The 20,027-nt window shown below is 42.9% G+C and overlaps 1 protein-coding gene across 32 annotated transcripts; it reads left to right on the top strand.

Annotated features, from left to right (window-relative positions):
• The first annotated feature begins 2,929 nt into the window (after positions 1-2,929).
• CPNE1 (copine 1) lies at positions 2,930-18,935 on the top strand. Of its 32 annotated transcripts, none has more exons than XR_012051608.1 (9): positions 2,930-4,183; positions 4,737-4,801; positions 9,803-9,868; positions 11,058-11,113; positions 16,066-16,104; positions 16,656-16,712; positions 16,852-17,093; positions 17,294-17,398; positions 17,795-18,935. XR_012051608.1 is itself a non-coding variant. In XM_072917207.1 (7 exons), the coding sequence occupies exons 1-6, from the start codon at positions 3,739-3,741 to the stop codon at positions 16,708-16,710; spliced, it is 726 nt and encodes a 241-aa protein (XP_072773308.1). In that variant the 5' UTR covers positions 2,930-3,738; the 3' UTR covers positions 16,711-16,712; positions 17,795-18,935. The 32 variants fall into 32 exon arrangements, 8 of the variants coding, with proteins under 8 accessions (XP_072773308.1, XP_072773307.1, XP_072773306.1 ...); XR_012051622.1 differs by adding an exon at positions 12,038-12,251 and having other exon boundaries at positions 16,852-16,910; positions 17,294-18,935; XR_012051617.1 differs by adding an exon at positions 12,038-12,997 and having other exon boundaries at positions 16,852-16,910; positions 17,294-18,935.
• Positions 18,936-20,027: the final 1,092 nt, after the last annotated feature.

Raw genomic sequence — 20,027 nt, 5'->3', positions numbered from 1 at the left:
GTGCACACTGGGACAGGTACGTGTAGACATGTTAAGTGATGTACAAAATAGCAGCAAGAGTTGGATTTATTATGAAAAATTACGTGAAAATCTGCTTTGTCAAAGGCTTCAACAATATTAAAATTTGAAAACACTGTTAAACATGTTTGTTTATGTTACCGTTGAACGTTGTTAGAAAAATAATTATTTTGATCACAAAGCAAAGGTTAGAAATACATGTATTTTGTAATTAATTGCTTAACTTAGGAGGCACTTGTAGCACTAAAGGCAGTCTAGGAGTAAGGAAGCATGGTGCTTGGAGGACTCTCATGGAATTTTCTTTGCACAAAGTGACCATCAGGTAGTAAATCAGGGGAAAATAAGGCTACTTGAGATTCTGTGTTCATTTCCTGAGAAGGGGTTTGTATAGCTTTATAGAAGAAAAGTGGGATTCATATTATTAAAGAAAGACTTGATAAATTAACTAATATTTTAAGATTTAGTAGCTTTTTGGCTGCTTGTGATGGCAATGCCTCTTGTGTCTAAGAGATAGCAAAAACAGGAAGCTAAAGTCAAGTTTGGACACATGTTTGTGGGCACTGTTTCCTGGATAGTGAGAGAAGATTTTCAGACTGTTCAGGAGCACAAACTGATGGCTGTCACTGTTGGAAATACATTTAAATAGTTTTAGAACTTTTATGAGAGGTTGAAAACTTTGCACATGGAGAGTAATTCTTTCTTTAATGATAATTTTCTTATCTGTCTTCTAATCTGAGGTTGTGTCTAGCTCAGTGTTCACCTGACTGCTGGAATTGAAGCAGGGAAAGCCAGCAGGAAAGGGCACTATTACAGTAGGTAAGGTTTTTGTTTGAAAAAAAACTCTCTCAATATGTTGTCTGGGATAAAGTGGCTTTTCTGGTTTCTTCTCAATATATCTTCAAATGCTACATATATACAGGAGAGAGTTATTTAAAAGAAACTACAGTTTATGGACAAAATATAGCAAAACTCTGTGACTTCTTTTTTACATTTCCCCCCCTAAATTTCCACGGCAGAGATTTCAGCAGGTACCAGGGTTGTATACCTGGAAATTGAAGCCCAAAACTTGGACAAAAATGTAATGATTAAAAAAAAAATATCTTGCATGCTTCTCTAGTAGTTACATTTTGTACCTTTGGCCAGGAATCTCTGTGTTTGCAGACATTCAGCTAAGCCGGTAATCCGTTTGTGAGCAAAGGCTTCGCTGTGTTTTGTGTTTTTTACAGTGGAGTAAGTTGGAGATACAATTTCATGTTGAAGTCCACAATGTCAAACTAGAAACTCAACTGCCAGGTTTAGGTTTTAAGGTATTATTTTGGCTTTGGAATATTCTGTATATGAATACAAATCACTTATATAATGGTCTCAAGTGAACTGATAATTCTATATTTTTGTTAAAGAAGAAAAGGTGGAAATTTAGATGTTCTGACCAATACAGTGATTTAGTCACCTAACTCTGAGTTAGCAAAATGATGTGATTTATAGGGACAAAAGTTGTTTGAGGAGATCTTGGATTTGGAGCTGATACATGCTGATCACTTACAGAGTGCAGCAGTTTTAAAAAGGAAAATAAAAGTGAGGAAAGAAAATTAATGCATAGTTTCTGTGACTTTGTTATTTTTTGAAGTATTGTGTACTATTTAATTATTTCTTTACTCATTTTGGTGAAATATAGAGGAGGCTGATTACTTCTTGGTTTTTGTATGCAGGATTTCTTAGGTAAATTTGATCCAGTTCTGGAGTTTGACAAGCAGAGCGATGCTGGAGCATGGCAGCTTGTGTACGGATCAGCAGGGACTTCTTATAATATGAGGGAAGCTGGACTGGACAAACACAGATCGAGCCAATATGGTTAAAGCTACGTTCTCATTTATTAGTGAGAAGATGGCATTTTATATACACTTCCATATAGTTTACAAAGGCACTCTCATTGGCAAGCCAACATTGTTTACCTTTGCCTTAAGGTGGTCAGGCTTTTCACACTGCAGCTCTACCCTAATTCACACTCAGATAGCTCATTACTTTGTGGTTACCTTAACATAATTTCTAACTGCGCTACAACTAATTTCTTACTACGCGAAAGGCTTTCAGGGCCTCACAAGGCCCTTATCTGAGGCCTAGGCTGGAGTAGTTCAAATCTCATTCCAGACATAAATCATGCCCTCTCTCTCAGAAATTCTGCAACATGGTAGAATTTCCGCACAATGTTTTCCTTGAGTTGATCAGACAGCTTATTCTTACTCAGAGTGAGAGTCCCACTTCTACTCATGCTTTGCACCAGTTTTTCAGAGAAAGTATCCTATTAAAAGGTATTCTGCTCACTATGGCTGGAGCAAATTGTTTATTTGCTGGCTGGTCACTGGATGGAGCTACCTGAGTAAGGAGTCTGATTACAGGCAGCAAGTGAGAAGAGGGTCTCTCTTTCTTCTCAATGGTGTTGAGCTTGCCTGTAAAATTTAACTTCACTGAGAGCATCAAGCTTTTATTTCTTGCAGAGCTGTTGCTTGGCCATTGATATGTGCCAGGGTTGAACTGGTTGAGACTTAACTTGAGGTTCTTAACTTGCCATGAAGAGCCCTCTTGTCATCATTCCTAGTGAGTTGCATGCTGTATTCCTCATGTGACATTATGCTGTCGTATTTTTAAGGTCATAAAGAACAACTTAAATCCATGCTGGAGGAAGTTCAGTTGTTTCCTTGCAGACTTTCTGTGGTAGAGATTTTAATAAACCTGTTAAGGTACAGCCTTTAGAAATTCTCTTCGTTGTTCCAAGTTATCCATTTTCTGTTCATGCTAACTATGAGTTATCAGGTTGTCTAGTTATATTTAAGTTATTAGATTGCCTTTCTAGAATTGTAGTGTGGCAGATAAGTGATTATATGTCTGTTTTAAAATATTATGAGTTGTCAGATTGAGAAGTCAGGAAATGCAGAAGTGACACAGTTTCCAGTGGTTAGGCATAAGGAGAATTGTAACTGGTTTTTTTAGTATTCTGGCCAGTGTTTCAAGTTGAGCTTTGGTGGTGATGTCTTTTTTGATTGGGTGGTTGGTTGGTTGGGTTTTTTTTCATTGTGGCTTTCTAGCACTGTTTCGAAGTTAACTGGGAAACTTGCAGATGTCAGACAAACTTAAGTGCCTTGGGATACTAACACAGAGAGGACTTTGAGGTATCTGTCAGATTTATCCACTCAAGAGACTGGAAGGTTTTCCCAACTCTTTTTCTATTTGTTTCAAGTAGAAATTTAGTTTTGAGTCAGAACTGCATTTCCCTGTGGTCTTGTATATTATAACTAATTCTCTGTGGCCCTGGCTTGTGGAGGTGTAGCAGAACAACTACATCTTTTAATGTGTTTCTACAAAAGAAAATCTGATAGCAAGTTAACATGTTATTTTTTCTTCTAAGCAATACATCGATAATTTAAAGGCATTTTAATCCATAGATTATTCTGGATGAGTATTAATTTCTCTCTACTTTTCTAACACGTAAATGCTTTACATTTGCAGAATTTTACTTCTTCATCCTCTGAAGAAATCTCATGCTGAAAGCTTGATATGGAAGATTTATCAAAATGCATGCATGCTAATGTTGTTCTTTGTGCAGTATGGTAGTTCCTAATAATTATTGAGATTATTAACCTGGAAATAAGTGTACAGGTGTTGTCTTGGTTTACAAGACAAATTTCTGCCAAGGAAGGTGGGAACCATCCTGGGATAGAAAATATGACCCACTTCCCTCCAAATTATTATAACTTTGAAATTACGGGGCTTTCAGGCAAAGATAGGGGAAAAGAAATAGCAGTTCCTTACAGCGTGTGTGTGTACAGCCGGGCAAACAAGCACCGAGCCCGGCAGAGCACAGACCCGGCGCGGCCTTGTCCCGGCTCAGGCCCTTCCCCCGCGGCGCAGTTCCGGGCACAGCCAGCAGGGGCGCCGCTGGCTGCCGGGCAGGGCGGGGGCGATGCTTCCCCCGCGGCTGCAGGGGGCGCTGTGGCGCAGCTGGGCCGCCTCTCTGCGCACGGCAATGGCGGCGGGCCGGCGGAAGGGATGGAGAAGGGGTTCCTTGGCAAACTCACAGGAAGCAGCCGGTCCCTGCGGGTGTCTGCCACTCTGGGTGGCGAGCTGGACTGTAGCAGGAACCTCAGAACAGCAGGCTGGAACAGCAGAGGTGAGCAGACCCCTGTGTAACTCCCTGTGACAAAGTGTAGCAAAAAGCCTGAAGCTGTGGCAGAAGCAATAGGGGTCCTGCAGCGGCAGCCAGGCTCCCACAAGCAGCTGGGAGGTGCTCCCTCCAGAAGGGGAGAGGGGTCCTGGGTTTCCCCTGAGGCACCCAAGTACTTGAGGGTCTCTCCCAGTGAGGTCGGTTGTTGAAAAGGTCCCAATTCAATGGCTGCTCTTATGAGCAGAGGCTCATCCAGGGTAAGGAGAAGCAGTGAAGAGCAAAACTCCACAGTGGTGAAACCTTTGGGCAGCAGCACTCAAGCACCAAACCACAACCAGTCCAGCACCAAAACCACAACCAGGACCTCTGATCCAAAGAGTGAGAGTGCAAGAGAGGGCTGAGCCCAGGCCCTGGCCCCCAGTTAAGTCTTGGTATCTCTATACTTCACAAGAGAAAATCCCCTCCAGCTACCAAGCTCACTACCCAGCTAAAAGACTGCAGCCAACTACACCCGCTGCCCCTTCCTCCCCATCTTGGCCACATCTTTTGTCTCTCTTAGGCAACAAATGGGAGAAGAATTCCTTGAGAGAAAGAAGAAAAAGGAAAAATCCAAACCTCCAACAGGTGTGCTGGGCTTGTTGATAGGTGGCAGTGTTCTAAGCGGTGTTTGTGAGCTCTTACTGGTGGGGAATCAACAGTCTTAGGTCAGAAGGAAGTCACCTTCATTCAAAAGTGTGCAGCAAGCATATAGAGGAGGTGACTAAGAGGTGTATATTGTCATTTGTTAGAACTGACATGACATGGTTTACACATGCTGTTTTGTGGGGCTATATTTGCTATAGCCCAAAAATATTTGTTTTATTGTTTTGTTTGTTTTTTAGAAGCTTTCTGTGCTTTGGAATCTGCTTCAGAATGAACTAGTTCAAAAGGATAGCTTTTTTCTGTTAGTTCATTTAAGCCAAAATTCTTGATGCATAGGCAGATGATATCCTTAACATGCTGGGGAAGTTCATCAGAGGAGTCTAGACTGACACTCAGGAGTTTCACTAACAACACTGAAGTATATAATATTGCACTACTGTTTTAGTTTTCATTTGGAATTTGTCCCTTGGAACCTATTGTTTGAGGCTTCCAAAAATTTACCTTGGAGCCATTTTGGTATATCTGCTAAACAACAACTTTGCCAGCTGTATACAAGGATTGCATGCTGAATATGTGTGTGAACATAAATCTTTTGATCAAATGCTACCTAGTATTATGGTAATTCTTTCTTCATTGTGATTCAGAGTGATGTTCTCCTTGTTCTGTGTTAGGAACAGCTCATATTTGTGACACAGGCTAATCTTTGTGACAGTTTTGTGAAAAATAAGGGAAAGCAGCAGCTCAGCTCCATAGTTACTTAAATGAAATGGAAAATGTAGCAAATAGAAGTAGAAAAATAGAAATTTGTAGGTGTTGGTATTCACAGGTTTCATGGCATATACACAAAAGCAAAATAATTTTCTATGGATTTTGGAAGTTCTTCCTGTAGACGAAAGGGGCCTTTTCCTTGCTGACTGTATTTCATGGCTTGTAATGAGTACTGGAGAGTTCATTTGTGAAGAAATAAGAAATAATCTATACAGTGTCCTGCAGTATTGGAGAGTTTTGTTTGCAGCAGCACCACTCTTTGGGCTGCCTGCAGTGAATCTTGGCCTGTCTTAGAAAAAAACCCTTGTAAAGAGGGGTTTGTTTTAAGCCATACCATGTTGTGAACCAATAACTGAACTGGTCCTTGGCATGGCTATGAGGGGAGTTGGGAGCAGGAAGGAGGGGAGACAAGGTGTGTGGAGATGGCAGCAGCTGGATTCCCTGAAGTTCTCCAGGTGTACTGGCATAAAGGAGACCCTTCACTGGGAGTCTGCACCCAGGCTTCTGCACAAGAGGAGGCCTCTCTGGCATGATCCAGTCACTTTTGGGTGATGTGCAAACATCAGAATTGTTGGGAGGAGCCGAGTAAAGTTCAGGCAGGAGGGGTGGGAATTGCTTCATTTTGGAGTGTCTAGATGAGAAGAGCAGTAGTGAGGTGGGAAGGATGGAGGAGGAGAAGGAGGAACAGTCTCTGTGGTATCTTTTGCCATTAAGACACTGAAGGATGCCATGGTGCTTCCCATTTAGGTGACTAGATTAAGCCATAATTCACCTGCCTGTATGTATGGGTTTTCCACTGATACCAGTGGAACCCAGCAGATCTGAATAGTTCTTTAAAGAACTCTGTGTCAAATTCAGATATCTAGCCATTGAATTTGACATCCTTATCCGGGTGTTACACATGGGTTCATCTTGTCCCATTGTCCTTAGGAGAAAGCTGGCACTGTGGTTTATACTGGAGTAACATAAACTTCTTGATTTCTTAAGAGAGATCTCAGAGAGTTCCTGAATCTGTGTGGCATGTGAGCTTCAGAGGAGGAGGAGGCAGCTGCTTACAACTGTCCCTTAGTTGACTGCTTCTGGAATTACTCGTGTTCTGCAGTTGAACATGTTAGAAATGCTCCTTACTGGTGATTTTGTGGAGAACTATGACACCATGTTGCTGTAAACCAATTACTAGTATATTTTTTTTGTAAATGCATTGCTATTTTGCATTATCTAATTCTGAAGCCGTCATTCTGACATAAAAATTACTGTTTATTAATAAAGTATTTATAATTTGGTTGGTATAAGATGCAGAAAGAGACAGTCTTACTATTCCATGGAAATTAGAACTTCCTTGTAAATTGGTACTATTGTTGGACAGAAAAAAAGAGCATAGCTTAGATTTAAAGTTTTAATTTGCTTGTTCCCATTACCCCAGTATCTTGTCCTGAATGACCTCACATTTACACATTTGGACTATGAAATGTTGGGGAGTTTTAATGTTTCTTTTAAATCTTTATTTATTTATTTAACCTCCTACATTTAAATCAGGGGAAGATTTTTTTTTTAAGTTTACACCATGCATACTTAAATGAGTGAGGAAGTGAACATGTTCCTCTCTTGAGATTCACCCTGGCTGCGTGGCTCCTGGGTTTCAGTTAGTGATGTGGCCAACATCCCCAGTCCAACATCCCCAGATGGCATGGGGGAGTTCAGCATTGATGCAGAGCTGTCAGACAAGAGATGGGGCAGTGAGCCGTGGCCAGTCTCCCTAATGCAGAATGTCTGCCCATTGCCTCCTTCCTCCTCCTTTCAGGTACAGCGTGCAGATCATGACAGTCATGGCTGACATGACTTGATAGGCACTTCGGAAACTACCCTGGCGCTTGTGCAGACAGCTGGTGCTGGCTCCCTGGTGAGCTTCCTCAGCCCCTGCGAACTTATTCCAGATTTCAGGCTTTCAAGCCCTTTCTAATATTGAGCTCAGACATGCACTTTTAGTTGTTGCCTCCAAATATGTGTATTTTTGTATTACTAAGTGTCATGGTTTGACACTGGCACAATGCCAGTGTCCCCATGAAAATGCAGTCTCTCAATTGCATGCTGTGAAATGCGATCGGGAACAGAGCAAAGCAGGCCCAAGTTTAATAACAAGGAAGAAAACTTTATTAAGCTACTACTACTAGACTACTATAAAAGGAAAAAGAAAGGAAAAAAAACACACACGCAGAATTGAAAATGAAAACCTTCCAAAGCATTCCTCCTTCCACCACCCAAATCCAACAAACCACAGTGAGACACAACCTGGACCCCAATCAGGTTTCCACCCTCCAGACAATTGATACTCAGTCCATCGAGGGAGAGAGGAGCCTCTCCTGTGCCACAGACCCCCCAAGAAACACAGCTGCCACACCCTGTGCTTCCATGTCACACATGGCACTGCCCGGAGAAAAAAGTTTGCCATGGTGACCCTCTCTTTTCCATGCACAGTGCTCTCACCACCAATGCATGGATGGACAGACTGCTTTTTAGGATTTTTCCTTTCAAGGATGCCCTGCCAAGAGGGGAAAAAACAACAGTTCAGTTTTTTATTTTTGGGACCACAGTCCCCCCCATTTTCCCCTGGGGCCGAGGGTCCAAGAACAGAGATCTTCTTCTCCTCTGAAGACAAGGGGCACCACCACAAACCTCTTTAACTTTTCTCTGTTCGCTCCACTTCTGTCTTTTCCCAGCTGAAGCAGGTCTCTTTAGCTCACCGGCATCCTCCTAAAATACATATTCTCTTGGAGGAGAAGATTGGTTCAGTCTGTGGCTACCAAGAAAAAGTCCAGCCAAAAGCCACTCCATCATCTCCTCCCACCTAGAATTTCTCCTTCCAACATCCCAGGGTCCCAGGCTGTCTCTCTTCCTCTCTTTTCAAACCAAGGAGGAGAAAAATTTCACAAAGCTTTCATTTTCTCAAGGTAGGGTTAAAAGTCCCGACTCCCAAGGATGGCTCACTGCCCAGGCTCCAACTCCCACCCAGCTCGGTGCCGGGCAGGGGAGAGTCCTGCACTGACCGCTGACCAGAACCAAAGAGAGAGAGTTCTCCTGGGAATCCTGCTTTTAACCCCTCTGTGTTCTCAGAGGGGTGTCCACCTTCAATTGGTCAATATCCAAATCGACCTCTTCCTTACGAGAAAAATTCTTTTTCCGTGTCAAACCACGACACTAAGCCAACATTTAAAAAGAACAAAAACTGGTGTGGGAATTAGATTTCTTTGTTTTCTTTGGGTTCTGTTACCATTCCTATTTCTAAAAATATCCTTGAGCCTGTTGTCCGCTGAGCTACTTGTCCCAGCTGTTCAGCTTGCTTTGGCCTCAATAGAGTTGCTTGTTGGTGCTGTAACAGATGAGTTCAGAAGCACAGCTTGTCTTACATAATGTGTGTGCTGGAGCTGGTCACCCTCCTGAGCATTCTGGTCACCTTGCCAGCTAACAGCAGTCCTTCCAAGGGGCACTTGTCTTGGTCATCCAGTCTAGAGTAAGTTGAGTCACATGCTGGTGGTGCTGGTTTTGGTTTGTTTGCAGTGAAAACCTGATATCTCATTCTCCTGGAGGTTGAGATTCACCTGAATTGAGGCAGCTCTATTTGCACACAGGGCGTAGCCCAGGACTACTCCGGCTGCCAGCCGGCTTGATTAGGCATAATACAAAAGTAGGTGGAAGGTTCTTGCCTTTTTTCTATCCCTTGTGAATTCAGAACCGATGCAAATGCATCCAAGCAGGGAAGCACTGCCACTGGAAACCTATGGCCTAGGCTTTTTTAGCCTCCCCACCCTGAGATTTTTGCTTCCTCTGCCCAGTGCTGGTGGCAAAAGCACCCTGTTTAGCTTGTCAGATCGCAGCCAAAGTAGTTGCAGACCTTTCAAAAATAGATTTCTTAATTCTGCTGGGTATTTTGGTAACTCTGAAATTGTGGGATGTGTGACACTGTCTGTTTCAATAATTTGCTCTCCTATAAAGGCTGGTTTTGGAATTTGCTTCTGTGCTTGCTTTCTGTAGGATGCATTCATCCTGAGAAAAAACAAAAAACAAAAAACAAACAAAAAAAAACCCTACAAAAACTCTGGCATATTTTAAGCCATAAAATCCTGCAAGGTAGGACAATTTTCATTGGGATTTTTTGCTTTTTTATTTTCTGATCATAGAGAAATTAGTATATGTTACAATGTCTTTCTGTTCCTCTAGATTGAGACAGGTTATCCATTTCTGGACTTCCTGGATGTGGTGGGAGGCTGCCAGATTAACTTTATGGTGAGTTGTTACTCACTGCTTGTATTGGTAGATGACAGGACAAAAGCAGTAGGTTATGTTCAGTACTTTTATTGGCAGCATGAGCGACTTCAAATGCAGTATGAATTTGCAGTGATGAAGTTTGCAAAACACTAAAGGATACTGTATTTTTGCTTTTTGTGATCAAGTAGCACTTTAATGGAGCTAGGGCTTCTTAAACTTCTTTTGAGCAATTGGTTCAGTTTGTCAGTAGAAAGGATTGCTATGGTTTAAAAATACCTGTACCTAAGTGGCAAAAGGGGTGCAGGCTTGTGTGCATGTCCCTGTGTAGGGCTGCTGTGTGCCTGGGATAAAAGGAACTGCGTGAGCCTGAGCTACCCCCCTGTTTCTGGATACAGTTTGTTCTAATTTGTTTGTGCTGACATATCAGTGACTTGCTGCCATCATGTTGCCTGTTCAGGTGGGTGTAGACTTTACTGCCTCCAATGAAGATCCCAAGTCACCAGATGCTCTTCACTACATCATCCAGATGGGATAAATGAGAACCTGATTGCCATTTGGAGAGTGGGAAGTGTAGTCCAGGATTATGACACATATGTAATGATCTTGACTGATCTAGTCACCATGTCAAAAATGTGACTAGAACAGCTTGTTCTAGCCCTGCACTGTATTAATGATTGAGGGGCTACCTTTCCTTGGGAGATCCCTTTAGGAGCTGCTACTGTTTCCTCTTGCTTCTGTCAGTGCTAGGGAGGGCAATGGCAGCCCTTCATAATTTGCCCTATGTGCTTGGCTTGTCCCTTCTGAGTCCCTTGATGCTTCAGCTGGGCACTGATCCCTTGTTGCAGATGATGCATTGCAAACATGAATGTCCTATTTGGTTCAATGGGAATGGACATTGGCAGCAATAGGAGTAGACATGTTTGTCTGCTTTGTCCTGTGGCCAGGCTGGGATTGGTGTGGATTTTCTCTTGCTACTTTGAAGTCTCCCGAGAGTCCTGTGGGGTGCTGCACTGAGAGAAATTAACTCTCAAGCCTAAGCCTGAAACCATTGGATACCTGCTGCTAGGCCATGGGCAGCTAGATGATGTACCAATTCTTTATGGCAGGAATTCTGCCTTGTTCTCAGCTACTTTTGGTGAGTAAAACCGAAGAGTGAGTTATCACAGAGTTGCTCTTTCTCATTTTTGTTGTTGCCCTTTCTTTCCAGCAACAAGCTGTTTTCCTGCATTTGGGTTTGGAGCTCAGGTTCCTCCTAGCTGGCAGGTAGGGTCTTCACAATGCTCTGCCCTTGTTCTGTCCATGTCTGTTTGTAATGTCCCATTTCTCAAGGTATCTCATGAGTTTGCTTTGAACTTCAACCTCAGCAACCCTTATTGCTAAGATGAGAACACCTCTTTATAAATAATGCCACTGATTGGGGAAGATGTTTGAAGTGCTGTGTTTATTTCACAACTGGTGGAAATCAAACACAGCACTGAGACATGGGGCAAATATAGCTTTATCTCACCTTGATGCTGACAAAAGCAGATGTGTGTTGATGCAGATTTCTGTGCAAGCTCCATAACCTTCAGTGAAGGGGTCTAGAGTTAATTGATTGTTAATCTGTACTAAAATTTTTAGTACATTGCTTCAACTTGGTTATTTCTGCTGGGTTACAAGTGCCAGTGGATTCAGCTCAGCCCTGTGCCTGTGCTTTTTAAGATTCCTCTGGAATCTGCCACCATCTGCTGAGACTGTTAGAAACCAGGGTTTCTTCACCAGCAATGTGGATATGTTTGACTGCTCTCTTTTAAAGTTTGTCTTAAAAGCTTGCTTTTTTTCATAGCCATCTTCTTCAGAGGAGGTGGTTTCAGGTTGTATTGGGTTTGTAGGGCAACATTTTGGCAGTGGGGGCTACAGGAGTGGTTTCTCTAACAAGCTGCCAGAGGCCTCCCTGGTATCTAATGGAGCCGATGCTTGCCAGCTCCAAGACAGACTCATCACTGACAAAGACCGAGCCCATCAGTGATGGTGGGATAATAGATTTTAGAAGGGGGGAAAAAAGCCCTGTGTGGCAGCAGTCAGAGGGAAGGAGTGTGAATATGTGAGAGGATCAATACTAGAGGATCAATTACCAGCCTTACCAAGGCTGGTAAAGAAGAAGGAGGAAGAAGTGTCCCAAGCACTCAAGCAGATATTCTCTTGCAGGCTGTGGTGAAGACCATGGTGACACAGCTGTGCCCCTCAAGTCCATGGGGGAGGAAATACCCACCACCAGCCCATGGATGCCCTTCCCTGGAGCAGCTTGTTTCTGAATGAATGCATCTTGTGGGAGGAACCTACACGGACAGTTCATTAAGATCTCCAGCTTGTGGGAAGGACTCATATGGGAAAAGTTTATTGAGGATTGTTTCCTGTGGAGGTGACCCTTTGCTGGAGCAGGGGAGGAGTGAGGAGAGACTTTCCTCTGAGTGAGGAAGGAGCAGCAGAGATGACATGTGAACTGACCACAGTCCCTATTTGCTGTGGCACTGAGGGGGGAGGCGAGAGAGAATTTTTGGCAGTGAATTTGAGCCTCAGAAGAGGGGAAGATGTTTTCAGGATTTAGTTTTTACTTTTTTTCATCCTATTCTGATTTGATAGGCAACAAATTCAGTTGATTTCCCCATGTTAAATCTGTTTTGACTATGACAGTGGGTGCTGAGCAGTCTCCCTGTCCTTATCTTGACCCATGAGCCTTATTGTATTTTCTCCCCCTTCTCCAGCTGAAGGGTGGGGTGATAAATGGCTTTGATGGGTATCTCATATCCAGCCAGGGTCACCCCTGCTGTATTTAAGGGCAGCTCCCAATGCTAGATCAGGACCTTTAAGGGCTGAGATGTCTCAGCATGCTGTCACACAGAATTGTTTTTGAACAAGATTTTTCTCTGATCTTAGGCCAACAAAAAGTGTTATTAGATATTCAGTGCCAAAATCCAAGCATTTCTTCTCAGTTCAGCCTTGTCTGCCTCACTGAGATCTGGGTCTGTGGTCTTTTAGGGTCCTTGTGTAGCAGTTTCGAGTGGTACCATGCTAAAACCTGATGATGGACAATGTAAATGACAGTGGCAAATGAAGCTGCATTGATACAAGCCAGGAATAGGCCAATTTAGATGGATCCACGGAAGAGTATGTACCATCTAAAATAGGACTTTTTAATTTTTTTTTTGTTAACCTGAAAAAAGCTTTTTGCATTAAAAAAGCTCTTAGAGATTGCCATTTCTTTTACAGAAATGGTTGAGTCTTCAATCAGGGATTGTTTTCTAACTTCTGCATAAAGAAAATGAAAAGTTAGTGTTCCTAAGAGCATCTGACCTTGTCTAATTAGAACATAACCAATTAAACAAGGTAAATTGACAAGGAAATATAAACACAGTCTTCAGCATATCTTTGCTAGGTTATTTTTTTCCTGCAACTTCATAGAATCATATAATGGTTTGAATTGGAAAGGATATTGAAGATCATCTAGTTTCAAACCCCTGCCATGGGCAGGGAGATCTTTCGCTCCATCAGGGTTGCTCAGAGTTCTATCCAGCCTGGCCTTGAACACTTCCAAGCACTGTCCTCTTTGCCTTCTTCGCTAGGTTCAGTTCCAGCTTCACCTTGGCCATCCCTACACAACCAAAGTTTATACTCTTCCTGGTTGATCTGCCTTAACTTCAGCTGTCTATGCATTTGTTTCTTTCCCTTTAGTTTGACCAGCAGTTCCCTACTCAGCTATACTGGTCTTTTGCCTTCCTTGCCTGATTTCTTGCTCCTGAGATTGCTAGCTCTTATGTTCTATAGAAGGCTTCCTTACAAATCAGCCAAGCTTTATTCTTCTCCCTTGTCCCCGAGGGCAGTATCCTAGAGGATCCCGCTGACTGTCTCCCTGAAGAGTTGGAAGTCTGCTTTCCTAACTTTCAGAGGCCTAATTTTACTCTTACCTGACCCATATTCCTCAAGATTGCCAATTTCACCAATGCATGATCACTGCAGTGCAGGTTGCCTCTGATCTTGATGTTCCCAATTAGCTGCCTTGTGTTGGTGACCAACAGATCCAGTAATGCATCCTCTCTGGCAGGGCTGTTGATTACCAGGGTCAAGAAGTTATCTTCCATGTATTCCTGGAGTCTCCTGGATTGCCTACAGCTCACTGTGCTACTTTCCCAGCAGACATCAGGACAATTGAAGTCCTCCAGCAGGACAAGAGCCTCCTGTAGCTGGAGCAAAAGGTTTAATCATCAGGCTCCAGGCAGCCTGTAGTGGACCCCAACCATGAAGTTCCCTTTCTTGCCTTGGTCACTAATTTTTACCTACAGGCTTTCTATCAGATTTTTACCCACATGGCTGCTCTTCACACTCAGTCCACCTCTTGGTATAGAGGGCAACCTCTCCACCTCTCCTTATCTCCTGTTCCTTCCTGACAGCCTGTAGCCATCAATAGCTGTACTCTAGTGACAGGATTCCCATGGGTGTCCCACCAACTTTCAATAAGGGCACAAAGTTGTAGCTTTCTAGGAGCACCAATGGCTTCCTGGTCCTCCTGTTTTGTGCTTGTGTTCTTTGCACTGGTGTAAAGCACTTAGCTGGGCTGTTGGCTTTATTGCCTTCCTGAAGGAACACTCATCATTCCTTTGAGATAATTTTCTGCTGTTTCCCTTTTGGCTTTTATTACCATAGGAATCCCTGGCTTGGCTCTGTAAGTGTGCATGTGTGTTCCGGTGATAACTCACACACTTCAAAGCCAGCAGGGTATAGATGCACTTTAGCTGGGTTTTTGATTTCACCCCCAATGCTGGCATGCCAGCCCTAGGCTCATGTCTGCCAAGTCTGGTCTTATTGCCTTCCCCCTTCAAACCTAGTTTGAAGCCTTCTCAATCAGCCCTGCCAGCTCAAAAGCTAAAATCATGAGCTTTGTGATGTTAAAGGCACAAAGACTGATGTGAAGAGTTGTAGAATGGGGAAGAAATGTGCAAATCCAATCTCTGAAGCTGTCCACTGTTTTCATCTCTGTGCTTCCTGTATTTCCTGTTGTGCTGCTGCTTATTTTCCCTTTGGGAGTTCACAGCTGTGTGAGTTGTTTCGGGCTATGCTGTTTAGTAATGCTTATAAAATAATGACTGGAGGAATTGTGGGCTCTTGTGGCAGCTTTCCTTCCTTGTGTTGTAGGGATCCAAGGAATAGTGGATGCCTACTGCCATATTCTGCCACAGATCCAACTCTACGGGCCAACCAACTTCTTTCCTATTATAAACCACATGGCAAGGTTTGCAGCACACTTGCTGCAACAAGGAATGGCTGCAGTGAGTGCAAGGTCTTTACTGTGGATCTGCTTTGGACTGATGTTTCTGTTTTCCATGTTGATGGTTGAATAGAATGGAATAGTAAATTGACATTATCTTCCCTCATTTGAATCACAACTTCTTTCTTCTGCTGTCAGCCTACAGAGAGCATGTTGATGCTCTCTTGGTACATACTGATATGAACCTGTACTGGGTAGACACATTAGTTTCATTGCTCAAGTGATATTAATTTTTTTTGCAGTTTGCTGGAACTGTACTTACTGTTGCATTGTTCAAGGGTGCTGTGTTGGCTGTTCAACCAGTTGGACTGAGGCAGCAGTTGCCTCACCCTAATCTCTCTTACCAAGCTCTGTCATCTGTAGGGCATGCACATAGAACAGAGTTTTGTGCCAAATAATTTTGCTCTCAAGAATGTTGAGGAAAAACTTCTAAAATGCTACCAGAGGGCTTGACTATTCGTCCTGCTATAGGGGCATGGAGTCTGAGAACTCTTCAATCAGTGTGCTAATTGCAGAGCATCTGTGCTTCCCTATGGTCATGGATCGTTTGTGTGCTCCTGTGGCCATGGTTGCTGTTGAAATTTTACTTCATTTCTTTAAACTTTATTCATTTTGCTTAAGAATGAAGGACTTGGATGTCCTGATAGATTTTAGCTGATTTCATTTGTGACAGACCAATCAGAAAGAATTTTGACATACACTGTGCTACTTGTTTTATCACCTAGCTGTGTCAGTATTTTTGGTGCTACGTAATGTTTGTGTGTATATCAAATATATTTCCCACACTGTGAGGCACTTGGGCTAAGGAGATAGATTTCCTGCATTTCTGAGGGTATTTTTTAACCTTCCCAGCACTTTGGGGAAATCTTCCTAATTCTCGTAATGTGTTAAATATCTCTACTTTTTCTTTCAGATTTAAACCTAACTATTTAAATAAAGAATCAGCAATCAGGTACAGTAATTTGTGTTAACTGTGTAACTGCTTTGGAATTGGAAATTCCGTTTTTTCTGATTTTCATTGTGTTTGCCTCCTTTTAAGTCTGTAAATAGCTGTTTTAAAACAGCAGTTGGTCATTTCAGAACCAGATACTAAACTTCAGCTTCTGGAAAATGATAGAAATTTTAAACACTTTACCACACTAAGGCACTGGTTTGAGGTACTCCTTTCTTTCTGGAAAAGTCATTCTTCCCTTCATGTTATCTCTAGAATGTCTCATGTTATTTATCACTGTTGTGTTTTGAGATTTCTAATACTTCTAATGCTTCAAATTTAAATTATTGATAAAAAAAGAACCAAGGCTTTCTGAGTTATACGGCAGGGATATTAAATATCTCTAGCCTTTGTGAATGCCAGTCAGTAAAACAGCACTGATTCACAGTAAATCAGTGAATTTTGTATGCAGCTGTGTTTATTTAGTACTACTTTTTGTCTCTGTTACTTTTTGCCAATTGATGTAATTCTTTATAAATTGAACTTAATCCTTTCTCTTTTTTCTAGTACAGAGAATATTGGACGTGCACAATGAAAATCATTAGGCATAGAAAAAAATGTGAATGAACGTAAGTTTCTTTGATGTTCTGGTTTTGTCTCATGCACAGCAACATTTGATTTCTTTCTTAGCATAAGGGAGTGCTCTATCTGCCTTCAGTGAGCTCTGGTGTTGAAATACTTAACTGTATGCTTTCTCATGTTTTTCAGCAATACTTTATCTTGGTGATCATCACAGGTGGAGAGATCACTGATCTAGACCAAACTAGGCAAGCCATTGTTAATGCCTCTAAGCTGCCCATGTCCATTATCATTGTTGGCGTTGGTGAAGCCAATTTTAAAGTAATGGAGTTCCTTAATGGAGACAGCAGTGTTCTGAAGCCTGTGACAGGAGAGCCAGCTGCATGGGACTACATGGCATGTCCAATTTGCCTTACCAACAGTTCAGAAATGTATGGGGTTTTTTTTTTATTTAATTTAATTCAGAAGAGTCCAGTTGCCAGGATGTATGCATCCTAAAAATGACCATGGTCTTGACAAGGCAGCAAGCAGCTGTTGGCTTCTGTGTTCAAAGCTGTGTCTTGCTGTCTTGCAGTTCTTGAGAGCCTTCATTGTATAATTGATTTTGCCTACTGTCTCTTGGCTGTTGCAGGATTAAAGGGGATGTTCTCTGTCCTGGGATACAAGCATTTAGGCAAAGAACTGAGATCATACTGTCAGTCTCTGATGTTGGGGCCCATGAGTGATTGAAGTTGAGGTCAGTCTTCCCTACTGTTGAAAGCAGTCCAGTCACTCATCAGCTCCCCAACTTCCCCTGTTTGCATTGGTGTTCATGCACTTTGCATGGTCAATTGGGTTGAATGATTCAAATGAAAACCCAAAATGAGAGACATTGCTAATGGCTGGGGCAGTTTTTCACTCAGACTGGGGCCACATAAAGACTATGTGAATCTGAGGTTGAGGTGAGAACAAGCAGTTTTCATCAGCAGTGCTCACGGAGACTGACTGGAAGTGCTCCTAAAGCTGTAGCAAGCAATTCTTAAAACGGAATGAGCGGGGCAGGTGTTCCAAATTCCCTAACAGAGTGTTTCACTAGCCTACCAAATCTGTTCTTTGTGGTATTTCTGATTTATTCTCCCCATTCTCTTTTCAGGCTCCCCAGGAAGCACTTTCCCAGATGGTTCTGGCTGAAGTGCCTAAGCCCCTAATGTCATACTATGAATGGCAGCAGTGGTCCCCCCTGAAACTTCCAGAATTCAAGGCGACGTAGATTCAGGCTAGCCGTGGTTACCTGTAGCACTGGGGTGAAGGAGAACTGCCTGCAGCCACACTCTCCCTTACACACTGTGGATGCTCAGTGCCTTGAGATTGCACCAGTCACACCACTTCTTTCACCTGCTTGCACTGAGCCTTTGATCTTTCCTATTTCTATTGGAAGAAATGTAAATACAGAAAAGCCTCCAAGTACTGGAAGTTTTTGTCGTAGAAAGATTGACCTTGTTGGTTTTCTGCCTTGCAACAGCGACACACTGTGACACATCACATCACACAGTTGATTGACACAGCCCATCTGCTGCTCGCTATCAGTGTGGGCCTCTGAACTGAGCTGCTCTACTGCTGAGCCTGGCAAGAGAAGTGTTGCACCCGTGTTTGTTGTTATGTCACTTACCATGTGCTCCTTGACAGGTGTCTTTTATAAAGCTGCCTTGAAATGGATGTGACCAAAGACTGTTGGTTGGATGCCTGAGGTAGTTCCTGTTGTCTTCATAAAGTGCCAGTATATTTTTTTTTATGTTTCAGTGACCGTACCTTTCTGTGTTATTTTTAATCACATTTTTCTATTAGCAAAATTTCTTTCTGTGATCAACTCCAGCTTGAAGCCATTGTTATAGTTCAAGAATGCTGCACTTTGCTTATTTGTGGGGGTTAAATGAGAATCATTAATTAATGGGATTGGGGTGAGATTAATGAATCACATTAATGTGACTTTAAAAATCCTGCAGTTGGAAACAGTGAAATGAAGGTACTTTGAATTCTTTATATCACACAAGTTACAAAATAAAGAAGTAACTTATCTGTGGAACTCCAAGGAGGTGCCCCCTTATCCTCAGTAGTGTGAAATGTGCATTACATGATCTGGGGACTGTAGAACAGGCACATGATAGCAAAGCACAAATGTTTTGAGGAAGATGGTTCATTTGCAAGTAGACATAAAGAAACTTTGGCTTGTCATTGCACTACAAGTATCAACACTTTCAGTTACTGAAATAAATATTCTGCTTTGACTTAGATAACATGTCTGGACTCTTACTTCCTTCCTGGACTTTCCCCTTGGTTTTGCAGCAATGTGGATGGTGGTGTTTCAGTATCTGAGTGAGCCTAGGTTCAGTGCAATCCAAAAAAAAGGCAGAGCCAGTTGTCCATCATTGTTAATTTTGTTCCCCTTTAATCACTAAGACTGCTGGATCCCACAGCCCTTTCCTGCAACAAGATAAGATGTTCCTTTACTGTGAAGTTGCAAAAGAATTTGTGTGTTCTACCCAATAAACCAGAAGACGGTGAGAATACATTAGCAGACTGCATTTGTGATCCAGGCCCTGAAACTTAAGTTACAAGCTTGAATGAAAGCAGAACTTGGGGTTGAATTCACAGAATGACTAGGTTGGAAGAGACCGTCATTGTTGAGTCCAACCCATGCCCTAACACCTCAACTAAACCATTGCTCCGAGTGCCACATTCAGTCTTTTTTTAAACACATCCGGGGATAGTGACTCCACCACCTCCCTGGGCAGGCCATCCCAGTACTTTATCACTCTTTCTGTAAAAAACTTTTTCCTAATACCCAACCTGTATTTCCCTTGGCACAGCTTAAGACTGTATCCTCTGGTTCTGTCAGTTGTTGGCTAGAGAAAGAGACCAACCCCCGCCTGACTACAACCACCTTTCAGGGAGCTGTCGAGAGTGATAAGGTCACCCCTCAGTCTCCTTTTCTCCAGGCTAAACAACTCCTGCTCCTTCCGTCATTCCTCACAGGGCTTGTGTTGCAAGCCTCTCACCGGCCTCGTTGCCCTCCTCTGGACATGGTCAAACGTCTCCATGTTCTTCCCAAACGGAGGGGCCAGAACTGGACACAGCACTCAAGGTGCCAAGTGCTCACCAGTGCCGAGTACAGGGGGAGAATGACCTCCCTGCTCCTGCTGGCCACACCATTCCTGACCCAGGCTAGGAGCTATTGGCCTTCTTGGCCACCAGGGCACACTGCTGGCTCGTGTTCAGCCGGCTGTGGACCAGCACCCCCAGGTCCCTTTCTGCCTGGGCATTGTCCAGCCACACCATCCCCAGCCCATAGCATTGCAGGGGGTTATTGTGGCCAAAGTGCAGGACTG

Source organism: Taeniopygia guttata, chromosome 20 (genome assembly GCF_048771995.1).
Source record: "Taeniopygia guttata chromosome 20, bTaeGut7.mat, whole genome shotgun sequence".
Lineage (NCBI taxonomy): Eukaryota > Metazoa > Chordata > Aves > Passeriformes > Estrildidae > Taeniopygia > Taeniopygia guttata.
The sequence above is the reverse complement of the archived record's forward strand: the minus strand, read 5'-3'. Positions and strand labels throughout refer to the sequence as shown.